Source organism: Prunus dulcis, chromosome 7, assembly GCF_902201215.1.
Source record: "Prunus dulcis chromosome 7, ALMONDv2, whole genome shotgun sequence".
Taxonomy (NCBI): domain Eukaryota; kingdom Viridiplantae; phylum Streptophyta; class Magnoliopsida; order Rosales; family Rosaceae; genus Prunus; species Prunus dulcis.
The window spans coordinates 19,785,777-19,808,534 of record NC_047656.1 but is presented as its reverse complement, the minus strand read 5'-3'; the positions used below and the strand labels follow the sequence as shown (position 1 = coordinate 19,808,534).

The 22,758-nt window shown below is 37.9% G+C and overlaps 3 protein-coding genes and 1 long non-coding RNA gene across 4 annotated transcripts; all 4 read right to left on the bottom strand.

The window, feature by feature from the left end:
* Positions 1-317: 317 nt before the first annotated feature.
* LOC117634321 (EIN3-binding F-box protein 1-like) lies at positions 318-4,037 on the bottom strand. The gene is made up of 2 exons (XM_034368379.1): positions 3,664-4,037; positions 318-3,081 (listed from the first exon to the last, which is right to left on the bottom strand). Exons 1-2 carry the CDS (start codon positions 3,686-3,688, stop codon positions 1,145-1,147), a joined length of 1,962 nt encoding a protein of 653 aa, XP_034224270.1. The 5' UTR covers positions 3,689-4,037; the 3' UTR covers positions 318-1,144.
* Positions 4,038-9,342: 5,305 nt separating this feature from the next.
* On the bottom strand, positions 9,343-12,026 carry LOC117636047. Its single transcript, XM_034370477.1, has 5 exons — positions 11,568-12,026; positions 10,832-11,088; positions 10,182-10,272; positions 9,886-9,958; positions 9,343-9,751 (listed from the first exon to the last, which is right to left on the bottom strand). Exons 1-5 carry the CDS (start codon positions 11,627-11,629, stop codon positions 9,698-9,700), a joined length of 537 nt encoding a protein of 178 aa, XP_034226368.1. The 5' UTR covers positions 11,630-12,026; the 3' UTR covers positions 9,343-9,697.
* Positions 12,027-12,757: 731 nt separating this feature from the next.
* LOC117633483 lies at positions 12,758-14,714 on the bottom strand. Its single transcript, XR_004586664.1, has 3 exons — positions 14,583-14,714; positions 13,969-14,125; positions 12,758-13,088 (listed from the first exon to the last, which is right to left on the bottom strand). It is a non-coding gene; the product is annotated as an uncharacterized LOC117633483 (long non-coding RNA).
* A 4,903-nt stretch (positions 14,715-19,617) lies between these two features.
* LOC117634934 lies at positions 19,618-20,709 on the bottom strand. The gene is made up of 2 exons (XM_034369217.1): positions 20,266-20,709; positions 19,618-20,128 (listed from the first exon to the last, which is right to left on the bottom strand). The coding sequence occupies exons 1-2, from the start codon at positions 20,435-20,437 to the stop codon at positions 19,842-19,844; spliced, it is 459 nt and encodes a 152-aa protein (XP_034225108.1). The 5' UTR covers positions 20,438-20,709; the 3' UTR covers positions 19,618-19,841.
* Positions 20,710-22,758: the final 2,049 nt, after the last annotated feature.

Genomic DNA, 22,758 nt, shown 5'->3' with positions numbered 1-22,758 from the left:
CTCTCACCAGAGAGTACAGACAACATACACCCCAGAACAGAAGAGCTGGTTGCTTTCACTGCCTCGGGCAGCTCACCCCCTCACCAGTTGTTTCATCATCCTGACATTACTACCACCTCATCGCCATCTCTTCATGTCTCTAATGTACATAAACAACACACACCACTTAAACCGTTGGCCTCCAAAACCTCACCAGACTTGTCATCTCTAAATTTGTAAATTGCCATCTCATTTCTTTTCTTCTTTTGTAAATTTTTTTTGTGCATCGAAATTTGTCATCAATTATGTATTCTTATATAAAAGAAATCCATCCCACATGATGAAAAAATAACTAAAAACTTTACTCGTAGTTGCAGAGTACAATTCATAAGCAAAGAGAAACCTGCAAAACTATGACTTAGTTGGGGAAAAATACAAACCCTAAACAAGGTTGTCTACGGCAGATGAATGGAATCACCGCCACCACCAAAGCCGAAAAGCAGAAGGAACACGTACTTGGATTTGAACCGCACATAGCAACCAAACACTTGCTAAATATGCTCATGAAACGGGAAAACTAGTCCCATAAACATGTGCAAGACCAAGACCCTAAATAAACACAAAGGAAAAACTATAATCTCAGACAACAGACTTCCGTAAGACTGAAAAATAAGGAAAGCTTGATCAGACACGCCAACTAAGGAATGCAGGACAAAAGCTAAAAACACCAGGTAAACCATCCAGTGCAACAAAAAGAGGACCGAATGCAAGTGGAAACACCTTGTCTCAGTGGTTGGTGACCGCATTCTAGGGGAACCATGGCCATGAAAGAGGCAGCCTCCCGTTGATGAGGGGGCTAAACAGTTGAAACAGGCTTTCCCAAGTTAAGAAAGCCTGCAAAAAAGAAGACAACCGACGAAATTATCTGCCAAAGTCCCCCTGGAAAACAACCAAGCCACTGAGATACCAAGATACCAAGCAGGGCCACTGCTGATGAGCCAAAAATGTCGTATGCTGAACGTCGCTACCCGTGTGAACTGACTGTATGAACTTAACATCTACGATCAGACAAGTCGAACTATAGTTCTTTGGATTTCTTGATCTTACCCCCTACGTAATATCTACTTCTCTCCCTTGCCACATAGGCATGTTGTTCCATTCGTGATTAAGCCAGGATATCACATCTCCACAAGCTCTCGACAAGTAGCTCAACTGATCTGTTGCTGATTGCAGTACAGTTTTGGAGATTCAGCCCCACCAAGGTCTTGCCCAATTTCTTCAGGGAAGAGAGGCTCTTGTGTGATATTTCAGAACAGCCAGAAATGGAGAGGACTTGCAAATTGATCCGATCTGCACAAGAAAGGAAAGCAAGGCCAGAATCTGTGATTGCACACTTGGATACATCTAGCTCACGAAGAAACAAGCAGTTGTCTGCAATTGCCGCCAAGCTTGCATCCGTAATCTTCCTGCACCCATCGAGACTCACTACCTCCAGAGTCTCCCCATGTAGCCTAGCTAATGCCACAACTACTTCATCTGTCAAATTCAAGCAACCATTAAGATTCACTTTGACAAGTCCTTCCTCCAAACTCTCTAGAAGCGAGAGAATCCCAGCATCTGTCATTCCATAGAGACCACTAAGGTCTACATTCTGGAGCTGAGGGCACAACCTTCCTACCAGGGCCAGGCTAGCACTACCAAAGCCAGGGCAGTTCCGAACGGACAAGGATTGAAGCGATATGCAACAAGAGAGCATAGGTACTGCTGAACCTATATCCTTGATTCCCATGCACTTCACTAGAGTAAGAGACCTCAGCTTTGCTCCACAGTTCGAGAGGGCAGAAATTATCCCTGCTTGGGTAACCCTGTTACACTCCTCCAGTTGCAAGCTCTCAAGCGATCCTGCAGCTTTGGCAAAACCTACCAGTCCATTGTCAGACACAAAGCAACACTTGCGAAGGCACATCTGCTTCAAATTTGTGCAACCCTTGCCAATGGCTTCAAGACTGACATCTGTAGTTCCCCGACAGGAAGTAATTGTCAACGAAACCAGATTCTGCAGAGCTTGAGCATTACCCATGACCCAAAAGCCTTTCTCACTTACATTCTGGAGACCACTAAGAACTAAATTGGTAACAGCCTTGCCATAATGCCCAATCACGGCTAGAGAGAAATCTGTGATGTTCAAAGCCTGAAGCTTTACCTTCGTTAGCACAGAAGAAGCTGATGATAACAGACTAGAAACTCCATGATCTCCAACAAGAGTGCAGTCTCTGATAGATATGGACTGCAGCTTGGAGCAAAACCTTCCAATAGCTTGCAAGCCCTCATTACCGATCCTTGAACAGGCTTCAACATTCAAAGCAGTCAAATTTGGGCATCCCTCTGCAATTGCAATCAAACCTCTGTTGGAAATTGAGGGGCACTGGCAAAGATCAAGCTTCTCCAACAAAGGGCATCCTTTAGCTATCTCAATCAGACCTTCGTCACCAACAGAAGAGACGTTCCATAAAGAAAGAGACTTGAGAGAAGGGCACCCCTGAGCAACTGCTGAGAGGCCAAGGTTGGTAACCTCACGGAATGAGTTGCTACCTCGAATCAATAGCTTACCCAGTCCGCCACGGCTACTGGTTCCAACGGCAATAGCAGCAAGTCTAATATCTGTTGCTTTCTTCCCTTCCAAACACCTTGTGAGGTAACCATCATTTTCCAGTTCTTGATCTTCTTCACCAGTGGTCATTTCAGTGTCATCTGAATTGTCAAGCTTCAAGGGTTGAATCACCTTATCTGCAGCTGGGCTTTTGCAAAGATCAACCTTGCGGATACTGCTTAAGAGCATAAGCCACTTCTTAGAGACGCATGCACATGAGCTCCGTTCTTTACCACCATCCAGGCGCCTGAAGATCTCAAAGAGACATTCATCAGGAAGAACTTCAATTGAAGGCTTCCTGACTTGCTCAAAATCGCTCCCTTCGAACGCAAATTGGGAATCTTTGCGAGCCCGCTTGCTAGGGGGGTAATACACACTGCCAATTGACAACAGGCAACCCAAATCCATGGGATTTGAGTAAAAAGAACCCGCAGGATAGAAATCATCATCACCTGAAAACCCCAAAACAAAAACTAAACTCAGCTACAAGCATCCACATCTCAAGTCAGAAAGCTAAATCTGAAGTCAAAATCATTACATCCAATGAAGGAATACTGAAAGCCAAACCTTAAGTCTGGATGATGATATTGAAAGATAACTAATAATTTTAATCATGGATTAAATTCAATATGTGAGGATTTACCATATTATACAATCCTAGTGAATCTAAACACTCTGGATTGGGATTTCTAAGCGAAATCTTTTTCCCCCTAAAAACACCAACAACAAAAAGGCATAGGATTTTCGAACAAAACAAACAGCCAGAGGATGAAAAGGGCAACAAGCACGTATGACAATATATGATCTTGAACACAATAAGATATTTGAATATTCAAAGCAGGCATTGAATCTAAGCATTCTTCAACCAACAAGGGAGCAAAAGATTAAGGCTAGAGGACATATAGATCGATATGAATTGGATATAAAGATTATAACTTGAGACCAACCCGTTAAAACTAGACCAAGATGAGAAACCCCATTAAACCGAACCCACAAAAATCGGATCATAACCTCACAAAAACATAGGAACTTACCACTGTAATTAACGAGGGCAGGCATGACTGTTCCTCAGAGCACAAACCTCCAGAGATGGCAAAGAGAAAAAGGCCGAAGACGAAAAGCGCTGAAATCAGAGTGATGAGAGTGCAGAGGTTAAAGAGCATTTGAGAAAGAACCCTAACAAGTAGGGAAAAAAAAGATGGAGGAAGAAATGAGGAGCTTGGTGAAATGGGAATGGTGTTGCGGAGGAGAATGGCAATGGTATATATGTGTCATTGGGAAAAACTTATATTGGGAAAAGAGAAATACAAAGGTGTCGCTCTCATCTTCTCTCTCTCTCTCTCTCTTCTGCTCTCTCACATACATCTGATCTGCTACATGCAATGAATCCTTCCTCAAAACCAGTCTTCCCTACTCTAACCACCTCCCTCAGCAAAATACCGCCAAACCGAAAACCGCCCTTACCCTTTTTTATTTTTTATTTTCTATTGTACAACATTTTTTATTTGTGGTGTTAATTGGGTTTATAATTTGATAGGAGTTTATTATAAGATTCATGCATGTGTCACGATACATATTATTATTTTAAATTAAATTTCATTTTTGCCAAAATAATATATGCTTTTTATTTTGGGGGCTGAAGATCTTTGTATTGTATCATGCATCATGCATCATGCATCATCTTACTTATGTTATGCCAATGCTTGTTTAGTTTCACTTCAACTTAAATTAGTAAGTTTATAAACTTGGGTTTATCATTTTTCAACACATCACATCAAATACTTTACTTTCATTTGGAAAATTTATAAATTTAAATGGATTTTTTTTTCCATATATACATTGAATCAAATACTGTGGTCCAATTCAAGGTTCCCCCTCTCTCTCTTCCTCTTTTTTTTTTTTTTTTTTTAAATAAAAAATTTGGTCACAAAGGGGAGAGAATCCAACAAGTTCCAAGTTAGAAATATGCCCTCACAAATATTTTATAAAAAAATAGATAAACAATGTAACCAGATTAATTAGCAATACAATGAGTATGAAATTAAAAGGTAATCTGCAACTTCGTGCTTATAATTTTTGTATGAGGTCATTTTTACTCATAGCTATATGCGTGCGTTCATGAATTTGGATAAGAACAAACAAATAGGAATGAATTTGGATTGGATTGGATTTTAACAGCTTTATTTCCCTATGTTACTTTGACCTTTGTTGATTGTCTAGAGATTTAATTTTATTTAAACTTTATTGATTAACACGTTTAAATAAGATAAAATAAGGGCAAGTGTTGTAATATTAAGCCGAAATATTATGATCAGGCAAGAATTACATAAATGATAAATGATGATGATGGCGTCAATTGGGAGGAAAGAGTTGATGATGTATTGTCTACTAATTTGAGAACTGAGTCTCATAATTAAATCCCATTATTAGGTGGCTTTTAATTTGTCCTTTCAACAGATAATTAACCTTGTTTCTGTCTGGAACCAAACCACTCAAATTAAAGAGTGGTGGCAAATTGGCAAATTGGCCATGACTTGTCTAATCAACTATATGTGGGATAAGATTTGAAAATATGCAACTTCATCTTTCTTTTTCTTTTTTTTATGTATTACATCAAACACTCTAAACATGAATTCTTTTAACCATAATAGCACGGGTAAAACGATTATATCATTAATAAATTTTCTATATCGATCTATGCGAAGAAAGTTGCATTTGTTTGATTGACGAATTTATCCTTCTCTATTAGAATAGAAATTGATAATAATTTATTATTTTAGGGTTCGTTTGGGAGTGTTTCTAGAATAGTTAAAAGCGATTTCTGACAACCAAAAGCGTTTCTGACAGCATTTGACAGAAAAGTTTAGAAGCGTTTTTAGGTCATAGAAACGCTTTATGAAGAAGTACATGTCATATGCTTCTTCAGGAAGCACTCTCAAGTGCTTTTCTAAGAATCATTTCGGTTTCTTATGAAAATTTCAATATCTTTATAATAAAAGCACTTTTGATATACGCGTTTATAAGTAGAAGTGCTTCATAGAGAAACAGTTTCAAACGAGCCCTTAATGTGTTGTATTTAACAAGAAATCGATGCCTAATATAGAGCTTGACGAAGCTAAATTTTGGCAAGTAAATGTTGATATTGGACCGAAGAAAGAAAAGTAAAATGTTGGCATGGCATCCATTGACAAGTTCAAGTTGTGCGAAATTGTAGCACGAATACAAAGTCAACCTGCAGTGGTCAAAATTTGTTCCCCCCCAAACAGAGATAGAGGACATACATGCATTATGCATACATCAGATATGAAAACGAGGGAAGGAGAGTGGGGCCCATGCCATATGCCATCTGGTTCTCTTCCCTTGGACAAATTAAAAAGTTGATGTGAGGATGTGCAATGAATTTGTAATTAAATAACATTGTCTGTAGGTCCGATGGATGTTTCAAAATATAACATTTTCAGACTAAGTAGGCTTAGAAAATAAATAATAAATAATATTCAGAGTTGGGTTGGGTTGGGTTAGAAATTAGAATGAATCAATGGATCGCTTTCAAGTATCCTCTTAGAGAGAGAGAGAGAGAGAGAGAGAGAGAGAAGAGATGATACAAAATTTGGCTTTTTTCTTAGTTGGGTTTTTCATTTTGGTTGATTTTCTAATTAAAGTTGATAACCACTACCGCTATTCGTTTTCTTCAAGACTCCGCCAAAGCCAACGTACCGACCATTTCTTCTTTTCACTATTCACCAACTTTTTCCTTGTTTGGTTAACTTGCTTTTTGTTTTTTAACTTAAATTATAAGCGCATAATCAGGTAAAAAAGTTGTTTATACTGTGATTTGAAAATAATTAATTATAAAGTAAAACAGTTCTATGTTTAATAAATAATATTTTTAAAGTGTTATTAGTACAAAAAGTAGTGTCAAAACTGTTTGATACATTTAATATAAAATTATTGTAAAACAATGACTAAAATAGACATGATGTTGAAAGTGTTATATACTAATCATGTGGTGGTAGTGGTGGTGGTGAAAGATATAGAGGTGAAGGTGGTTGTGGTGAAAGAGATGAAGGTGAATGTGATGGTTGTGATGAAAGTCGGGTTGGTGGTTGTGATAGTGGTGGTGGTGGGATGGTGCTTGTGGGGGTGGATGTGGTGGTTGTGGTGGTGGTGGCGGAGGATGAGGAGGATGTGGTAGTGGTGGTGTCGGTGGTTGTGGAGGTGGTCAATATGGTGGTGGAGTTGAATTTGGACGTAGAGGTGGTGTCATTTTTTAAAATGAATTATGGTATTTTGAGAATTAAAACAATTCATTAACGGCTCATCGATGTTTTTTTTGAAAGCAATTTTGAAAAGCAACTTAAAGACTGCTTTTAAAAGTTGTTATCAAAAAGTCATTGCTTTTAAAATAATCAGGATATTTTATTTTTACCAAACACCTTAAACAACTTAACTTTAAAGTGAAATAGGTTTTTGGGGGGAAAAAAACCTAAACGGAGCCTAAGTAGAAGCTTCTATATTTCTACTAATAGCAGTGTGACATATGTATCCTAACCATAATATGTGTTTTTTTAAAAAAAAAAATACATTTCTTTCTTTAAACTTGGTCCATGTCTTATTATTATTTTTTAATTAAAAAAAATGGTTAAAAGAATGCATGCATTGCATTTTTGCCTTTTGCCTTTTTTTGTTGGTTGTGATTAGAAAGAATGATGTCAAAATGTGCATTGAATATAAGAAATATGAAGGTGTTTATTACCAGAAGCCAGGTATGGTGTGGGGTGGGATTGAAAATGTGACCAGAAACATTGGATCCTCTCTCTCTCCCCACTTGGTTTGGGACTGGGTCTTTCTTTGTGTAATGTAGAGTCGACTTGGTAAATAATTAAAGAAGACAAGGGTATTTATGTAATTCAAAAATAAATATCTTGGAAATTTCAGACCCTCTCCTCCCTCCATCAATGAATTTCCACAAGGTTCATGCTCATCTAGAAAAGGGAATAAGGAAGAAACAAACAAGGAAAGAAAGTACACATCTCTATTTTTTTCTTTACCAAACCCCCCAAATGAAATAAATATAAAGAAAAAACCCACTCCCCCAGTCCTTGGGGTAGTAATTAACCTTTCGGAGGGTGGAGAAGTAGTAGAAAGCGTGTTTGGTCTTTCTTGGAATGTTTGTGATTTGTATCTGGTCCACATCTATATAAAATTAATATTTACATACCACTATGAGGCCCCTAATAATAATAATAAAGTTTCATCTTACTTTTTCCAAAAGTTAATATTTATTTTACTAATGTAATTTGGGTGATCAACTTTAAGTTTGAACCAACCAAGCCAACAAGGCAGACAATCATGCCAGCTAATAACACACAAACATCCTCGTGCCCATCAAGATCATGTTTTACTACACGAATGCGATTAGCTTAATTAATTAGCTTAATTAATTAGCTTAATTAAGTTAATGAATAATGAGATAAGCTTGCCAACAAACTCTGTAATGAATGAAAAGGTGAAATGAAAGAAAGGGAAAGGTAAAAGGTCGGCACAGGGTTCATGTATGTAGCAATGGCATGCAAAAGTCTGAAATGACCAAATAAGTTTAAAATATTCTATAAGAAGAGCGAGAATTTTAAATTTGTTGAGAATGTAGACTCGGTCTAATGGTTTTGTTGAGTCTTTGATTCTTAATTTCTCTCTGTAAATAAAGTCTTTGCCCTAATATTGTCTATGCTGACTTTTTATGACATGGAAATAAGGGTATAGTTTTTTTCTCGTAGGGAGATTCTTCAATAAATATTTAATGTTACGAATTGAATACATACTTGTAATCTTTGCCGTAAAATTACATTCATTAAATGTATTTATATTTAATCTCCCCACTTGTCTTTTGTCTATATGTAAAGTTAGATGCTCAAGTTGGTTTGTAGGTTTTGTTTGTAATGTCTCGGAACATTCAGTGTACTAGACTAGTACGGGGGAGATATTTAATATAAATTGAGTACGTCAAGCTCAAGTTGTTGAATTGGGTGGGAGGCGGGCTTGCTTTTTCAAAGAAGACAAGACCTTCTCACTCACCACCACCACACCAACGTACCAAGTGGAGGAAACTAAAAGAAGAAAAGTGGCAATCGATGCAACTTGGTGGTTTTCCCGTTGGAGAGAGAGCCCCCAGATAAAGAGTGTGAGAGGTCTTACTGTAATGCAGCTTTAATTTGGCAGCATTTTGGATTGGGACTCACTATACTGTCGAGACGCAGCATGCATATATCATGCATCATGCACTGCATGGACCTTTGGATTGGCTGCGAAGATCTGTACACCGTAGGATAAGCTCAGTACCCATTTAGGTCCCAGTACGGAACGGAAGTCATGACTTCTCCACAAACACAAAACAATCTTTGTTTCCACCATATCAAATTACGACCTCCCCAAATATACATGCATTTGCATTTCCCACTTGGACCAGCAAAGTTGAGTCCTTGTTCATGCATCAAATAGCCAGCCAGCCCGCCAACCATAGTGTTTGTCAAATTCCAAAATGGTTGTTGCCCAAAAATAAAATAAAATTCCAAAATTGTCCAATTACAATTTCATTGCACCCTACATGGGCTGCGAAACATGCATGCTTAGTAGTACGGCTGACCTTCAAAGAAACACCACTGCTTTCCCACCTAGAAGAAGATGGAGAAGAAAAGAAAAAGGCACCGGAAAAATAGAAAATGCTTACACATTGGGGGGAAGAAAAACAAAGGACAGAAACAGACATTTATACATACAAAAGATCACCATGAGATGAAGCTTAGTTTAATATAGTTTTGAAACACCTTTTACTTTTGGTATTCACACAAGCAAAGGCAACTGGTTCTCTATCATCCGAGGCAGAGGGCACGTTCCACTGTTCTATGGGGGCACACAAGATGAAAATGTCACTGGGTAAAATTACAATTAAACTTGAAACATATTTTCATTCTTCCGGTTCCTTCTTTGCCCCCGGCATGTAAGCACAACTCTGAGATTTACAAAGATCAAGTATCTTTCTGACGTTAAAAGGCAGAGTCTGATACTCGCTCAATCGTACAGCCCCTCCTGCTCCCATACTTCCACGAGAAAGTCTATCATGTCCTGTCAATATGAACCCAATTAGCAGTTCAACATGACAAACTGACATAGAATCCAAAACAAATATCAAGCAAAACTGCCAAATCAGATGGAAGACTTAACGAGACCCACCCCCAAGAAGGATAAAGAGGACTTACAGACAAAGGAATGCGCTGCGTGAAAGACTGTCTCTGTTTGGTTCCAACCAATCTTTCATACGTTGAATTCCAACTGTAAGGACATAGTTAGTTAACCATGGGGTGAAAGATATATGCAAATTAAAATACAAAGCATAAAAGTTTATGTGATTCATTGGAGCCAGGATTAACCCATAGTTGAATATATTATTTGTACCACATACACCTGCTAATACAATTTCCTCCATTCATGAAGTTGCAAAAGCATTTAGTTCATCAGCTACTTTGGAAATGGTAAAAGAGTACAAGTAACATACCTTAATCTGCTTTCCCGACTTGTTGGAGTATGATTTCTAGGCTTGCCACTTCCAATCCACTCAAGCCTGGTCTGGTTCCAGAGAACAAGACCTGCAGTTACAAAGTGTAAATGCTATAAGTCAACATTCTACACACTTACAAATATTGAAGTTCACAAGAGCATGGATAAGGATTATACCAAACTTGACTAAAGGAGGATTTAAAAAAAGTCCCGGCACCAGAAGTAGATAATGCATTAGCATAACCAGATGGAACTTATAAGTATATACAGGAACAGACTTTCAATTTACCACAAAGAAATATAAGAAATTAGAAATGTCTTTGAGTGCTAACTTTTTGTATAAACAAGTACACCATATTTCTTCAGAAACTTACTTTTAATATCACAAAGTTAAATTCTTATCAGTATGCATGAGGTTCGCAACATAGTAGTGAAAACTAGGGAACTTTACAGAATACGTTTTGTTTTCTCTTTTCCATTTCCCTCTATTTATATATTTTAGGCTCCTCATTTCTTGTTAAATGTTTGGGATTGTAAAAGAGACATGGGTAAAACATGACATGACCTCTTAGCACATATTTAAACAGAGAACACAGAATTGCCAGACCAAAATAAGAACGGTATAAATAGCATACAATGAAAACTTGCCATTATTTACAAAGTCAGACTGGCTGCTTGTGCTACCAGCCACACTGCCATGGGTGAGGGTCTGGTTGGAGGTGCTGATGGATGAGATGCTTCTCTGGGATTGAAGAGCACTATTGTCCAAGTCGTATGTACTGCTGCTCCAAAAATCATCTGAGATACCAGGTTTCTTAACAGTTCGACCTTGAATTCTCAATCCCTTGGACGGCTCATCGACGGCAATAATTGGTGTGGGTTTAGTGCAGCATCCAAAACAACCACTGCTCTGTTAAAACCCAGGTTAAACCTTATTGCACAATTAAATTCCACCAACAAAAGACTGTATAGTGTTGATGCGAGAGTTACAAGTGTTCATATGTCAAGTCAATCACTCAAAGTGGCTAAATACCATCGATTCCGATACAAATTCCAATCCCAGGGGATTTCATTTAACATCTGAGGGAAAATTATTCAATACTCAAGCTGAACTTGCCATTGTTACCAAAAAGACTTCAAATTTTTGGAACCCAGATGGAAAAATTTCTTAACTTGGAAAGCATTTATAATCTGAAATTCGCTCCCAAACTTAGAAAGTCAAATTTTTACTACTAACCCAGTAAACAGCAAGTCAAACCTTTCAAAAGTAGCAGATTTGGAAGAACCCGAATAACTACCATAAATAGCAGATACAGAAACAAATACACTAAATACAAGCACAAAAAGATAAAGGATTTCGCGTTAAGTGTAATCGAAGACTTACCCCATGCAAGCGAGTAAGTGACGGATCCAAGTAGTCACGGAGGCGTTGAGAGTCGTCACCATTTAGTCTGCAAGTGGAGTGAATTTTGCCGGGAACATTCAAAAGCTAAGCGCCGGTTCCATCCTCGAAAACAAACTTTAAAAACAATGAATTTGGAGGTTTAGGGTTTCCAGTTTTCCAGGGAAGAAGGGAAAATCGAGTCCAGTGTATAAAGAATTGATGAGAAAGTGAGAGCGAGTCCGCGTGGACTTGTGTTTTCTTCGATTGTGGGGAATCGTTGTTTTCGATTGGGTGATTTTGGATTTTGTTTTCGAATTATTTATTAAACATTAATTAATTAACTAATTAATACGCTGCTGGACGCGGGCCTGTCCACTGCAGTTTCTTTCTCCCACTAGCGTGCTGCTGAGGGCGACTGAAGGAAAAGGAAAATATCTTCAGACTAAAGGCTAGTTGCACATAATTTTCTTTTGGGTGTTAAAAGATTGTGAGCGGCAATTTCCAGGAAGGCTAGTTCCACATAATTTTCTTTCGGGTGTCAAAGATTGTGAGAGGCAATTTCCAGGAAGGCCCAAGGCGACACTTAATTGGCAAAATTCTATAATGAGGGTGTCATATATGAACATTTCATGTGGAACTTTATATTAACCATAAGATCATTTCATTAAACTGAAGTGAAGTTTTTATCTAAATGAATCCGGCAACTAATATGAAGGTCAATATATGACACTCTCACCATAAAACAACTCCTATGGCAATGTTGATACAAGAATAATATTATTAGGTTTTTATGTAGGCACGTGAGCATGAAAGAAAAGAAACATACATGATTGGGTACTCTTGTTTTTTTCTCTATTTTTTGGTCAATTAAGATATATAAAGGTTCGCCTTTCGGGTATGACTTACGAGAGATGGGTAGACCTTCCCGCATAATTCATAATTTTATATGGATTCACTAATTTGGTTCCATATGATCTGTAAAATGAATATGAAAAGAAAACTCTTGCAACATCCATTCCAAATTACGTTTCACTTTCATACCATCTAATTCTTTTCCAGGAAATCAGATAAAGTGTCCTTTACAATTCGAGCCATCTTATTTCCTGAGTTATATATGTGGAGCAGGTAAGGTCGCTACGATCAGAATCTCTAGCACAGCTAAGTCTAAACACACACACACCAGAAAGCGAGGGAGAGATGGAAGTATTATATATAGTAGCAGATTAAAAGCTAAAATCCAAGAGAAAAAGAGAGGAGCTTATAACATTTTGAACATATCTGGCAGCACAACCAAAGAAAGGAACCTAAAAACTGAGATAAGGTTTGCATTCTTCCCATTTCAAATTTCAAAGCTACTTGGCCTCGTTGAACAGCAGGGAGGCCAGGCCCACCCTCCATCCAAGTATCGTAGAGGGTATAGAAGGCATCGAGGGTTCGTGCTTTTTGGGTATCAGAGAGGCCAGACCTGCTTGCACACTGTGACCAGAGCTGTTCTCCAGCTTGGCACTAGTCTCTGCGTACCTGAAAAGGATTCAAACATTCAACTAGAAAATTGCCAATTTCACTCCATTGGCACATCACATTTCTATAGGAAGTTCATGTGTAAGAGAGAGATTCGCATGTGAGATATCTACATATAGATATGCAGCAGTTTGTGAACATACAGATTCACATGTTAGGTTACTACTAACATGTTCTGAAGTTTTTAAAATCTTTACACACGACTAAATTCATGCTACATGCCAGACAGAACTAATGAAAAACTGAAAAGCTACTTTCATATCAGCAAAAAGTATGATTATAGACACACATGCATGAAAAACACCACATGGAGCAGGTAAGCTAGATACAATTGTGTAAAAAAATGGCAACCACCATCTCAGAAGTTAGAATTAGAAGACGCAGTAACCTAAATCCTTGACTCCATAAATTGTTGTTTCTCTTCTGCCAAATTGATGACTAAAAGCATTGTAGCCGCTATGAGTTTTGTTCTATGGAGATATTGCCAAGTCCTAATCTCCTAGATAACATTTATTATACAAAAGGAGGCTCCAGGCCACCTTATGCAGGCCTGCCAAATGAAGGTCCACATATAGTAGGAAAAGTGCCTTTTGTGTGCTTAACCTACGTGCCTATGATAAGAAGTATCCAAGAATCACTTAGTAAAACCACCCAACGAACTATGTACAACAAATTTACAAGAGGCAAGGGATCTCCAGGTGTTAGGGAAGATTTGGAGTGAATTCGTCTAACATGTTTTGTTCTTAGATTACGGGGTGCTTAACATGGGAGATTCTGAATGGGATGTTTCCTTTTAAGATTAACGCAATCAGAAGAATTTGCCAAAGTAAACATATAAAAGCATAAAAAAAGCAAAATGAAAGCATGAAAGGAAACGTACATGGAAGACACCGTGCCTTCGTATGCAAATGTTGACATGCCCTGTCTTTGCTTATGCTTGGGATTGGCTGTGCAAAGCACATAAACACGCCCGCGACGTTTAACTGTCTTACAAAACTCACACATTTTCTTCACAGAGGAACGCACCTTCATGGCTACTGAATTCATATATTTTATAAAACAAAAACAAAAATTTAAGAAACCATCAAATTCAGCACCAACCCAAGTCATGCTTGAGATGACTAATGAGAAACAAAAAACAGTTGCAAATTGAACAAGAAGCTGGCAAAGTAATCAGTTAAATTTTCAATTTTTGTGAATGAAGGGACCTAATTATAATATGGCATCACCATCGGTAGGTTCAGCTTATCAAATCCATGATAGATTCACAATCCACAGTATATTCATAAAATTCATATTAAACCAAAAACAAATGCCGACTGTTGGATCAAAATCCGCCTTTTATTCATCTAAAAAAAGAGGTAAAACATGCATAAGTAAAACCAATTACAGAAACCCTAGAAGCCTGTAGAAATTACTAGCACGCAATATCAAATGTTCAGCAGAGGACAATTCTATACATATTTTCGTACATCGATGGAGTACAACAAGTACCTAATGGCTGACGACGACGGCGTTTGGTTTTGGTTGATAAAGAAATGACCCCGCCTCTCTCTGTAGTGTGGGTGTGTGTGCTGCTTCGTCGTTCTTCTTCTTCAGCGTCTGCGTCTGAGAGTGTAAACCTCTGTTTCCGTGAACCAAGTATGTTGGGCCCAACCCGTATCCACATTCGTAGTGGGCCTTTATTGGGCTTCAAGGCCAGCGAACTATGTTGGGCCCAACCTCTGTCTCAGTCAATAATTCTCACATGAAAAAAATAAAAATAAACCGACCCGACCTGCCAGGCGCCCAGACCCGCCTAGCCGCCTAGGCCGATTTTTCGAAAAATGTTTCCGAAATTTGACGAAAGCATCTGATAAGTTGAGGATGCTTTTACAAAAAGCATCTGATAAGTTTAAGCGATGCTCTGTCATAATTCTTGAGGAGGTTCATGAGCTGAGGTTGAACACGGACTTACTTATCGGAATGCTATCTGGTGTAATTAGTGCTCGTCATGTAAAGCTTGATGTGGTGCTTATAATTAACTGCTAAAACTTGTATTAATCAAGGTTTACAACCCCTTTTTATTATTATTTTCATTTGCATGTGATGGCAGAAAGAATATGCAGAGCAGCAAAAGGCGGTGCTTTCAGGAAGAACAACAAGTCCTGGACAGCAAGTTTTTCCGTTAAAGCTTGTGCTGATGAGTGCTACCTTGCGAATTGAAGACTTTATTAATAATAGAAAGCTGTTTCGTGATCCCCCACCGGTTATAGATGTCAGTGCCAGACAATTTCCAGTAAGGATTAAGTTTGAAATGACAACTGATGAAGAAAAACCTTATGATATGATTATTCAAATGAAGAGAAAATTCAGTGTCTCGTGAAAGCTTTTATAATGTTGACAGTGATGCTCTATCCAGGGCTTATGCTTTGCAATGCTATGAACTTTCCAACAGCCCATTGAGATTCCGCAATGAGAATGCTCTACACCCGACCATCATGCAGGAAATGTCCAAGCTGAGAAAGCAGCTACTCAAAATTTTCTTTAAATATCAAAATGGTGTTTCTGACGGTGAGAAAGAATTTTTATGAACCCATGGTGGTAGTCTGGGAGATGTAAAAGTAGATTGGAGGGTTTCCCATGACAAGAAGCCTCTCTCAGTTGAAGATGAAAAGCTCTTGCGCCGAGCTATTTGTGCTGGTTGGGCGGATAGGGTTGCCACACGCATTGGCTCATCCAAATCAGGAGATAGAAAAGTTTGTGCAGTTGGGTATGAAGCCTGCATGGTTGAAGAAACCGTGTATCTCGACCACAGGTCATCTGTTTCTAATCCAGCCCCTGAGTTTTTGGTGTACACCGAGTTAATACAGACAAGCTCAGGACCACCATGAATGCACGGCGTTACTTGTGTCGAACCAGAATGGCTTGTTGAGTATGCTCCATCTTTCTGCACTTCCTCTGCGCAGAAACCAAACTACATGCAATACAAATAACAACAGTGAAAGCAAACTTAAATTTTAAAAAACCTGATGGGAAGAAAAAATATGGTAAAAAGTTTTCATTCTGTATAGTGAACATAAATATACAAAATTATGAAATAAGCAAAATTAAAATCCATCGAATATATTTAAAAAGTATAGCCCTGAGGTAGCAGATAATGGGTTTTGGCCTTTTGAAGAGAATAACGCTTGTAGCAGCAGTTGCAGGAGCCCAAAAAAATGAAAAGGCCACCGCTCTGTTTAGAAGCCCACCAATGATCGTTGACTATCGCCATTTATCTTAAGTTTGAAAATGATTTTTTATTAAATTAAAAAAAAATTTGATGACGGAGAGAAACAGAACGTGGGAGGCTAAATCAGCAATCTTTTGTGTTGAAAGATATTTGATAATAAACAAAGAATTATTGGTACTTGGTGAAATGGCACGTAACACTAAAGTGACAAGCAAATGCTTCCACTGATGGATGAAATTTGTTGGCAAATTATAAACAAATGCGTTTGATTTCCGGAATCTAAGGATGCCGATTCATGATTCTTTGCTGTAATTAGTTCATAGTTATATATGTTAGGGAAGTTCCAACATTTGTGATTAATATTTAACTCTCAACAACCCCATGCCCACTGATGAAGTACGATTAGGATTAGTGTTAATTAATTAATTATTAACACTAAGGTGATGATTTTCTCATTTTCCTTTTGTTTATTTACACTTCCTTTTGTTTTTTTAAATACTTTTTACTATAACAAAAAAAATGAAGTGTAAATGAACAAAAAATGAGTTGGAAAATCCTTAACACTAAGCTTGCTCTGTCAATGAGGTCTAGTCTAATGAAAAAAGTCTTGATTTACATACCAGATGTTTCAGGTTCGAACTACCATAACATCATTTGTGTGTGTGAGAAACCCCATCGCCTCTAATTACTGGGTTTGCTCATCCTTATCTTCAATTAAGCCATTTCATTTTGGCTACTTTAATGGTGAGCAAATTAATTTCAACGCTTCTATTCCATGTTTAGGCAAGCTTTCACCTTCCCCACCTAATATGCCAAATCGGATGAAGTCACTTGTACTAATAAATTAAACATGTTGGAATTTGATTGGCTAGTTTTTTCTTTTTTGAATTTCATGTTTCTTCTTCTAATGTCCATCGATCATTTTTAAAGTACATTATGGCAAGCCACGATGAGGTAAGATGAGCACACTTTGTTGTAATTTGCAAAGTTTAATATTAGGTTTTATGTTATATTCTGTATAATTAAAGGCTTAATTAAGTACAGCAAAAAAGCAGTGGCTCTTTTTATTGACTGAGCGGAGGGCCATTGGACCACTTAAAAGAGGAAAGTCTCCTCTTTCTGTCTCTTTTTCACCTAGAAAAATGTTACAAAGTTGATGAGGTCACAAAGAAAGTGGATTCAGGAAGCATCTACCTGTAGATTTTGCAGATGTCATGCTCCTTTTTACTGCGCTGTTGATTTGTGATGTGTTGGTCACCTTCCACTGCTATTATGTGTTTTTTTGCCATTCAATTGGCATCTATAATTATTGGAGGCTTTACTCATCCAAAGCAAAGTAATCATTAACTTTCTTTTTCAGGAAATCATCATGGTGGTGGCCTTTAAACCATCATTATATCAGTAGTTAGTGAGATTTTTTTTAGTTAAAAATAATTACTCATGCTTCCGAGATTATGTGTTATAATCTCTATTAACTAAATATCGCTTGTATTTTCTTTTTTACGAGAAGCGAGACAATATGTTGCCGGTTTGCTGTAGTGCAATGGAAGACTTTGAGTTTGACTTGGACCCAATTGGATTTGGTGCATGATGCACTATGAATTGCCAAAGCTAGAACCGACATGTTGGCCAAAGTCACAAAGCTTGCAAGAACACTGCCCAACAGGGCTAATCCGTTACACATCAAATCTCCAAGCATGATGAAGATAATAATTGTGGGATTTCAATTTGTTAAAGGGCAGTCTTTAAATTGCCTGCAAAGTAACCAATCACAACCCAAATTGACATCTAGTGGTGGAGAGTGAGGGGGCTAAAAACCGAAGAAATACAAGACACAAAGTTCTCAAATTTGGTTGGTTGGGTGTGATATGGTGACCAAACCAAAACTACGGAACTTGGAACATGCTGCTGTTGCAGCTTGTACGAAAGACATAAGAAAATAATCAAATTAGAATTTAATAACAGAACAAAACAAATTTGGATTAAACAACACACAGAAGACATAAGGGATGGGACGCACCGTGAGGCATGAGCCCCCACAAACAACATACTGAACCCTCCTTTTCAACAAAATGCAACAACAGCAGCAAGACAAAGAAGCTCATCATGATACATATATTATATGTATATAAACCAATAACAATTTCAGTTGCCCATTCTGCTTCTGCATGTTTTGGTTGGTTTACTTTTCTCCAATCTCTTGCTTGCCATGTCTCATCCACAACCACAAAGCCTAAAGCTTCAGAAATGAGCCTACACTCACATGGTGATGGAAGAAAAGAAGAAACAGACTCCTCTGTCCTTATTTGCCATATTTCTATAAAAACAAAATTGACCACCAAATTTTCATTTTTCATATGTTCTGTAAGAGTTGTCAGACCCCCAATGACCTCAATCAAAATGGTGCATGCATGTTTGGCCATTTTCGTAAGTGTTGTTTTTTCCATTCTTTCTGGAATGTGCTTGCTTTGCACTATGTCAAGAATCAATTTTATTTTATTTTGACGATGAGTTAGTCAAGAATCAATTCATATGCTAAGATGGAGATGGGCCAATAATTTTATGTTTTCTCTGTGTATGTTGTTGATAGTTAGCTTTGCTTCTTATCCAAGGTTTTATCAGGTCAAGGATTAAAAGTCTTTGTTATTTGATTGTGAAATTAGGTAAAGGTAAAGGTAGTTGGCTAGTGGGTAGATAGAGGAGGAAGCATCCTGGCAGTGGTAGGCACATGGCTGTGTTCACACTCTGCATGGATGCTGCCATACATACACATGTGAAGGAATTTATTTGTCAAAAGAAGCACACACATGACATAAAAACACCCACACATTATTCAATTACAATCATCAGTCAAACCCCAGCAAGTTGTGAACAACTTCAGCCTAAGAAGAAGAAGACCAACTCAAATTCTCACATTGACATTGTCTCTGTTCTCTTCCTTCAACAGGGTCATAGCATAGGGCTCTCAATTTCAAAGTGGTTTTTTTTTTTTTTGGGTGTGTGGATTTGGAAGTCTACCAAGTCACAGGAAACAGAGCAAAATGGTGACTTGGATGCTTAGGCAAATTCTGTAAATGCAAACCCCATATTTATTAATTGGCTTGTTGTGACCCTGAAAGAGGAGAGATATTGGAGAGGCACTATTACAATCCAACCGATTCTTTGATATTTTTTTGGTAGCTAGCAACATTTTAAAGTAGGAATCAGGCAGCTAGGGCTACACAGAGCCACAGAACAGAGGAAAGATGTAAGGCTGAATCTTGTTGAAAATTTTCAGTTGCTTAAAGAAACCCAAGAAGATTAAGGATTGAAATATCAACAAAAAAAATGTTCCATTAATTAAAGAGGATCCACCCTGTGCCCAAGCAATCATGTTACTAGAAGAAACATAAAACGGCAACAACTACCAAAACCTGTGGGCCCATCATTCCTTACAATTCCGAATATTCCTTATAACCTCAGAAGAAAATTTGTACAAATTAAAGAAAAAGAAAAAGAAAGCACTAATCTTTATACACAATATAGAGAGAACGTGTGAATCAGTATGAGTAGGCCAATCGGTGAACCACACGATCCCTGAGAATTCCATTGTAGAGAGCCGCGCGGTTAGCAGGCATTGGTCCTTTGAATTTTTGGGCCCTTGTCTTTTTAAAATTCAGTACTGTAGATGAAGTTGAAGATGCCGACAAGCAAGAAGAAGAAGAATTGGAAGAAGTGGAGGTAATTATCTGATGCTGCCTTCTAAACTCCTGACCATCTCCACTTGGATCCACCACATCCTCTGCAAAGTGCACCCTTTTGTTCTTCTTCCTCCTCTTCTTTCCTTCTGCAGACCCAGCAAGAAAAATTAAAGCAACCATGTATATAATTAGCCATTTAACCATGAGCCACAGAAAACAGAGAATTAACCATGAAACAGAGTATTAAACACGAAACAGAGGAAACAGGGAATGTCAAGCATACCAGAAGATATACAAGATCGTAGAATTTGAGGCGAGGACTGGTTGATTTGGTCAGCAGGGAAGTGAGAATTGGGCAAGGATTTCTGTAGGCGAAGAGCTAGGAGGATGACAGTGCCAGAGACCGCCATGGCTGTGGCCAAGACCACCCCTTGTGAGCCTAACACTGAAGACATGATCTTTTTCTCTTTCTTTAATTTCTCTCCCTCTCCAAGAAGAAGAAACAGAACCCAAAGGGAAAACAGATAAGAAAGAAACAGAAACCAGAAACAAAAAAAGAAGCGGACTTACATGAATGAGGGAGAGGGTAGTGTGGTTTAATAGTAGTATACTTGGGTTGTGGGGGCTGGGCTAGAAGGTCGATATATAGTTATGGTGGTGCAGTGGGAACTACATGTGAATATGATATTGAATTCAGCCAAATGGGATTATTTTATTGTAAACATTTTGATCAACCATTGGTCATTATTTTTTTTCTTTTATAATAATTTTTTTATTTCTTTTTTGGGTCCTTTTTTTTCTCTCTTTGAATTGGTAAAAATGTATGTTTTATTAGGGGGAGGGGGAAATGGGGACTCTGTTTCTGTCTCTCTTTGTGTTGTGTTGTGTCGGTTTATTAACTTTTGCTCGTGCACCGCACGGCAGTGGCAAATGAAGAGAAAGTTATATTATTAGTGACGTCAGTTGCTTGTTTGGAAATTGAGGATGAAGCGAGACTTAACGACCTCAGCAGCATTACTTTTTGACACTTTCACAAACTTATGGAATGTGGAGGATTAATTAGAACCCTAGCTACGTGCAATGCACCCCTCTTGCATAACCCGAATCTTGTAAGTTCCGATCCGCACGAAAGCAGTAACAATTTGAGCACTGTTTCGGAGAGAGGATCAGTGAGATAGACATGTATGTAAAGTGCATCTCAACTATTTTGTGAATTGTGAGTATGTGAATATGCTTCCAATTCATGAGTTTGATTTTGGTGTAATAATTGGGATCAATTGGCAGCAGCAGCACATGGGTAATGTTTGTTTTACCCAGATGAAACAGAGAGTAGTGAACTGCACTGCAATATAAGGAGCGTGAGAATGGCATGGAATGGGTTCAATTATTAGGGTTTTTCTTTGAAAATACGCAGCCTTAAATTTGTCATCCATGACATGTCAAGCCGTTCCATGCCAAAAGGCTGGAGTTCTTGATGGTCAGATCTAGTTGAAGATAGGAAAATGACTTTGGACCAATGGAGTCAGAGGCTTAGAGTTAGAGGTTTGATGACAGAAGAAAAGAAATAAAATAATGTAGCAAGCTGCGCATGCATCATCCTCGCCAGTTAATATTGCTCAGAACTCAGTCACAATGTTACATGTGGCCCTGTTAGGTTCCCAAAAGCCAATAGGCAATGGCCTTAGATTGTGGTTGGATGTTTCCCCAAATTCTAGAATGGATAGACCGTATGAAAAACATTATGAACTGTTTCAAATATTTTATTATATAGAGTTTGAGTAAGATAAGGAACAAACAAGTTAAGAAAGGCAACATATTAAAAGATAACATGCATGAATGAATTTATCTCAGTATTTAACCTAATTAAGTAGTTGACAAGATAAAGGTTCTAGTCCCTTTTCAAGATAATCAAGATCAACAAGTCATCTATTCTATGTCATCACTTCTTCTGCAAGGAAATGGTTCTTCTTAGAGATGTAAACATATGAGTTTGAATAGTTGAATAGGAATTATGACCATAATTAGTTATTGCCTTAAAGTGTTATGTTAATGGTTCCAAAAGCAGATATCAAATCCCAATAATTGAAACAAACAGATTTGAAAGGTTGTTTGTGAATATGGTCTCATCAAAATAAAGAGGAGGTAAGTGGAGAGAAGGGTGTTGAAAGTTTTTACATCTACGGCTGGAGAGAAACTCTTATGCAATGGGGACAACAAAACAGTGTTATACCCGTTACAAGAAAGTTTTTTTTTCTTACAACTGGCTGTTTGTTCAAAACATTTAAGGTAGAGATGTCCTGAGATTGATGGGTTTCCCTCGTTAGTGGAGGAGAGAAAAAGAAGGAAAATAAATATTAAAATAAAATAAAAGAAAGGACAGGAAAATTTGAAGAAAACGAACGGAAGAGAAAATGAGAAAAACTCTCTTGCATGCAAGGCCACCAATTTGTCAGGAACGTTGGCTATAAAAGCAGCTGCCTTCCTTCAGTTCAAATCATCATTTAGAAAACCAAAACATAGAGAGTTTTGAGAGATAAGAAAATCTCACTTGTGTGAGAGAGAAAATCATCTTGAGAAAAAAACCAAGAGAGAGTTTAGCCACCGGTGTTTGGTGAGATTATTTTTGTATTCCCATTATTTTTCTTAGTGGAAGATAGAGTGTTAATTTTGTCCATTTTATTTACACAAGGCTGGGAGAAGTCAGATTCTGGGAGTGCCATATTTATTTATTGGCTCTTTGATTTTTCGCAATCTTTCCCAACAAGTGGTATCAGAG

Excerpts from the sequence above, each read along its gene's own strand:
- LOC117634934 (XM_034369217.1), bottom strand. The coding sequence starts at position 20,437 with ATGTCTTCAGTGTTAGGCTCACAAGGGGTGGTCTTGGCCACAGCCATG. Across the intron at positions 20,129-20,265 it reads ACGATCTTGTATATCTTCTG|AAGGAAAGAAGAGGAGGAAG; the intron begins GTATGCTTGACA and ends CTGGGTCTGCAG.
- LOC117634321 (XM_034368379.1), bottom strand. The coding sequence starts at position 3,688 with ATGCCTGCCCTCGTTAATTACAGTG. Across the intron at positions 3,082-3,663 it reads TGCCCTCGTTAATTACAGTG|GTGATGATGATTTCTATCCT; the intron begins GTAAGTTCCTAT and ends TGGGGTTTTCAG.
- LOC117636047 (XM_034370477.1), bottom strand. The coding sequence starts at position 11,629 with ATGGTGACGACTCTCAACGCCTCCGTGACTACTTGGATCCGTCACTTA. Across the intron at positions 11,089-11,567 it reads CACTTACTCGCTTGCATGGG|TGGTTGTTTTGGATGCTGCA; the intron begins GTAAGTCTTCGA and ends TTAACAGAGCAG. Across the intron at positions 10,273-10,831 it reads GTCTGACTTTGTAAATAATG|GTCTTGTTCTCTGGAACCAG; the intron begins GCAAGTTTTCAT and ends TTGTAACTGCAG.